This window comes from Telmatherina bonti (genome assembly GCF_933228915.1).
Source record: "Telmatherina bonti genome assembly, chromosome: 5".
NCBI classification, from domain to species: Eukaryota; Metazoa; Chordata; class Actinopteri; order Atheriniformes; family Telmatherinidae; genus Telmatherina; species Telmatherina bonti.
The window spans coordinates 26,617,180-26,622,306 of NC_136623.1; the positions used below are offsets into that span (position 1 = coordinate 26,617,180).

Genomic DNA, 5,127 nt, shown 5'->3' on the forward strand with positions numbered 1-5,127 from the left:
TATATATCACTGAGCCCATTTACATATCATTTTCATATGTGACATCTGAAATGACACATCTACACGCATTTCTGAAATACTAATAACAATACAGTGTTTCCTGCAATTTTACGTGAGAAAAACTGTGTACACACCCTACAAAAACCCAGTACACAGTTTGTGTACACACTCTGTTCAAACACACTATGCACGTAGCATAAGGACAAAACTATGCTGTGGACACAGAAAGCAGATATGACATGTCACAGCATGTCTGTTTCCACATGTTTAGTTTCTGTTTAGTTTTAATAAGAAAAAAAAACAGTATCAACCTGTTCTACAGGAAAAGGAATCAGTAATTTGTAGGGTTTCACAAAAGGCTTACAAAACTTACAGTCGCTGAATGCCCCCTCTTTACTGGTTGTATCACCTCCCTCCATGTTTGCTGTTTACTAACTGCAGATGTACCACCCGGCTCCCGAATATTTTAATAACAAAAGACAAACTACAGTTATGATGTGTTCACGACTACTCAAAAACTTGGGTGAAAAGGATATACACTATTTAATAAACAATGTAACCATGAGTTTTATGAATGCAGACATGCTAACAAAGATGTACTGCAGATTTTGTTGTACAAGTGTTCTTTATAATTATTCTTATCCCTCCAGTATTTGCTTGAAGAAAATCTAAACTAGATCTTTGATTGCACCCTTCAGTCTTCTTTTCCCACAGATTTATGCCTTCTCTATATGACAAATGTCAGAGGCCAATGTACAGAAATCCTCATCTATATTGCGTGAGAATAAGGTATTGATTACCAGTAGCTTTGCCAACATTAACAGATTTAGCTCTTTGATGGATTTATCAAACAAATCACACATGAATGTAAATTAGTCTTGGTAAAACAGAGCAGCCTAATATTACTAGTAGCTTGTCTTATGGTATTTAACCAATTTTGACAGTTTAAAGCTATTAAGAGGTAAATATGTCTAAAATACCCAAATCTGTAACAAAAACCACTGCAAGATGGTGTTACATTTGTATGGTTTTGTCAATCAACTCTGGAGATCAAATAACTGGCTTATCAAAATAAAAAAGACAAAAAAAGCATGAATAGCATCACGTGGATGGAAGAGTCAGGCAACTCAATGGAAGTACAGACTCCTAATGAGAATAAGTTTATCTAAGATTCAGGGCACCGATTAATATGGCTATTAGTGACAAATATCCAAATTTATATTTAGGCCAACCCCTTTTCTGAGCAGATGGTCTTGTTACAAAACAATTAAAAGGTTATTAAAGACATGTAGACTAGTTATTCTTCATGGCATAATTTTCTTACAATTCTTATTACAATGAGGACAGCTTAATTTAGCTACAGTCTGAGCAAAAGCTTTATGAGCAAGCATCAAGCAAGGGGGGATTAAAAGAATCGAACATGTGCCTGTTATAATCCATTACCTGTGTGAGTAGGAAGTGAAAATGGTGCTTCAAAAATAACTTGTAGACATAATTCATTTATTTACTAAAAATTAGCTTTTCATATTTGGGCAAACTGAAGAAAACTGAAAAGAAAACTTTATTTGATGGATTTCACAGAACAGAACTGCAACCCTTTTCATTTAATTCTGCAACAACAGTGCACAACAGATTCTTTGAACTAATGCTTGACATTTCAGGTCAACACTAGACCAAACAGAAGCTGCATTTTGCCATTTCAAAGCACAATTTCAAATATCATGTCAGTGTTGTAGAATAACACATGTCTGTGTCTAAAGTGGAGTGTTCTGCTGTGCCAGCTCTTCCTTTAAATACACGTCACTTCAGCTCTGTAACCACCTCCGAAACCAGCTCACAGGAGCATAAACTTTCCCCCCTGCTGTATTCTGTCCTGCACCTCAACACATGAGAGCGGTGCAACCAAAGGCAGCAACAGTCTGTCCTTGAACAGGCAGTGTGTAAACAGCTTGCAATGCTGTGCATACAATGCCCTTTTTGACAGTCTCTTTGAACAAAATGAATTATTTCTGTGAGCCCAAAACAGAATCTAAAAGGTTCTTCAGTTTGCTGGTAACTCAGCTGATTGAAAGAAATATCACTATTTGGTTTAGTCTTCAGTGTTTGGTGACAAAGTCTTCCTCACATGTGTATGGAAAAGTATGACAATCCTCAGCCAAAACTAGGAAATGCATTGCATTACTCACATTTGACTCTGTGCACAAAAACGCCGCATTGAAAGTCCCTAACCTCTCTTATTTTTCTGCCTAGATGGATATGTTGTTTTATCCTAAAGTAAGAAATCATGGATTCCAGCAGCAATTATACAAGCCTGAAGTTTAAACATATTTACAATGCAATCTGTTGCCAAGAGCCTGATAGCCATTAAGTGTAAAGGGAAATAAAGCGGTAATGTGTGTAACAACTGAACATTTACTGCAGGGAAGCGGTAAAAATCTAACATGGTGCACATTTTATGGCACATTTGCTAAAAATAAAAACATTAAACATGCATATTTACTTTAATACAACATCTTTACCTTTCTTGTTTTAATTTTGATTAACTTTGATTAAGCAGAAAAAAAAACAAAAACATTTCAATATTTTTGAGCCACTTGAAGCTCAAACTCTTTTTTTTCAGTTTCTGAAAATACAAGAAAAAAGATCTGTGTGTGAACCTCTCTAGGTCACCATTTCAATCTGTAATAAGATACTTACTCATACCTGCTATCAAAGAGCAGTGCCATTCATAAAAACAGTGGCTTTCCCATTAGGCTGAATTCTCATAGTTGTGTCCCATTTCACACTGCTTATGGCACAGTACATCCTATACTACCACAACTATAAGGAACCATTGTAACACAAAAATGCCAGGATAATAATATGCCAAAAAACTTTGTTTATTATAGTTAAGCCATAACGATGTATCACTATTCCTATTGAACGGTTCTCAGGGTTTTCAGTTATGACTCTCAAACATAGGGATTGGCATTTTAACTGAGTAGCCTATGCTGAATAGTTAAAATTCTACACTCATTCTCATTATGGCACACTCATCTATTTCATAAACATTTGAGTTTAGTGACCTGTCTGTTAGTTTGTGACCTGAATCACAAAGGACCCATGTGAATGTCTACATGGACATTTTCATCTTGAACAATAAGTACTGAGTTGGAAGTTTGTAGTGGTGTGCAATTAAGATATTCTGGAAGGGGGTCAGAAAGCTTCAAATCTGATTACCATGAGCAATGATGAATAACTAGATGCATATTTACCCTGGTGCTGCAAAACTGTAAAATTTCCATCTGTTGATTGGACTACCTCACACAACAATGAGAGGGGGACAGACAATAGCAAGGAAAAGTATATGTAGAAGATAAATTGATAAGGAAAATTAACATAACTGAGTTTCCCATCTCATTCCCACCCCCATTCACACGTGCTGGCTCCTAGAGGTGCGCACCATTATAAACAAAGCAGGGGGGGGGGGCGATCAACACATGCTAGAAAACCTATTGATTTGTATTATTTTTTAAATTATTAACAGTGTGTTTTACTTTCACTCTGTCTCAACTGAACACAGTAAAAGCCTCCAACTAACCCATAAAACAAATCCAGTACAAGAGCAACAAGCTAGGCCCATCTTGGACAGGCTGAGGCGGCCATGCTCCATCAACTGGATTTGATATTAAAGGGTTCGCTGAGTGAGAGAAACAGATTTTGTCCTACGCACATGTGTGTGTAAAAAAATATTGTTATCCAATGTGTTATTACTATAAAATTAATAGACATCTCCGTGGGAATTAAAGTGAAGCAGTAGTAAAAGCAGAATGATATCAGGGGAAAAGCAACATGTATGTAGCTAATGCTAGCTTGCTAGCTACATCCAGGCACAGTTGACAACATGCAATCAGGAAAAACTGCCTGGTTACAATATGATGACACCCAACCACTGCGTCGCACTTTACTGCTGATGTCTTCCAAGCAACTAAAGCACAGTGCCAACCTATAGGTGGAAGAAGTTAAAAATCATTTCCCTGAAAACATACCTTTGCTTTTTCCATTGGGGTGAATTTCAAGACGTGCACAAAGGGGTTTCTGACCGGGGGAGCCTGGTCCATCTTCTTTCCATCTCCTTCAGTAGCACAATGTCTACTACTCGGCAACCTCATTCTTTCAACTAACGTTGCTTTAAAGCTGCAGTTATAATGTTGATATTTTATAAAGAAATTTTATTCTGCCCAAAAGAAAGCCTCCCAGAACGAAACGCTGTCTCCCCTATCTGCCCTGTGCGATGGCTAATTGAGGTGGCAGTGCTGGGCTATTAACGTTATCTTCCTTTCTTGGAAAGCATGGAGGGATAATGGGTTAGCTCAAGGATTAGCTGGGGATATCCGAAGTCGCCGATAAATGTCTGCCTTTAGTGCGGTGGACGTCTTCCTCCACACTCTTCCCCAACCAGACCGGTACACTAGCCCAGAAAGCTAACGGAACTATGAGTCCTCTCTCCTCCAGCAGTACGCACGCGCACGACCATCTTTCCTGCTCATGCTGTCCCGAGCAATGCTGCCTTCACAATTATCATAAATATCGTAATTTCAGACCTTCTGCTCTGTTTTGCAGTATTATGATATATATAACGACCAGACAAGCCAACAGTATGTGCACAATTACATAAATATTTACGAGAAAAATAAAAGAAAATAAAAGAAAACAATATTTGCTTCATGTTATTGTTAAGATTTTGAGTGATTTTGTATATATATATATATATATATATATATTATATATATATATATATATATATATATATATATATATATATATATATATATATATATATATATATATATGTGTGTGTGTGTGTGTATATATATATTTTTTTTCCACACACATTTTACATGGTGAGTGTTTTTCTGGATTTACGGGAATAATTTATCAAAGTCTTACAGTAAGTGTTTAATACTGTGAACCATGAACTTTTGCTGTTAATTGTACAAAGCTATGGTATATTAGGCCATATATCTAAAGGTCTACAAAACTACTTAAATAATGACAACAATATGTTTAACTTAATGATCGCAATTGAATTAGGATTCTGCATAAAGTTAAATATGTTCTTAATAAAATTTCAATATTCTTGATTTT

The 5,127-nt window shown here is 36.2% G+C and overlaps 1 protein-coding gene across 1 annotated transcript in view; it reads right to left on the reverse strand.

Annotated features, from left to right (window-relative positions):
* LOC306756543 (lysophosphatidylcholine acyltransferase 1) overlaps positions 1 to 4,151 on the reverse strand; it is a gene marked incomplete at its 5' end in the record, with an annotated part of 19,702 nt that extends 15,551 nt beyond the window's left edge. The window contains one exon of the mRNA XM_079241313.1: positions 4,029 to 4,151. Within this exon, the coding sequence (XP_079097439.1) occupies positions 4,029 to 4,151 (123 nt within the window). The remainder of the gene's footprint in view (positions 1 to 4,028) is intronic.
* Between the last annotated feature and the right edge of the window lie 976 nt (positions 4,152 to 5,127).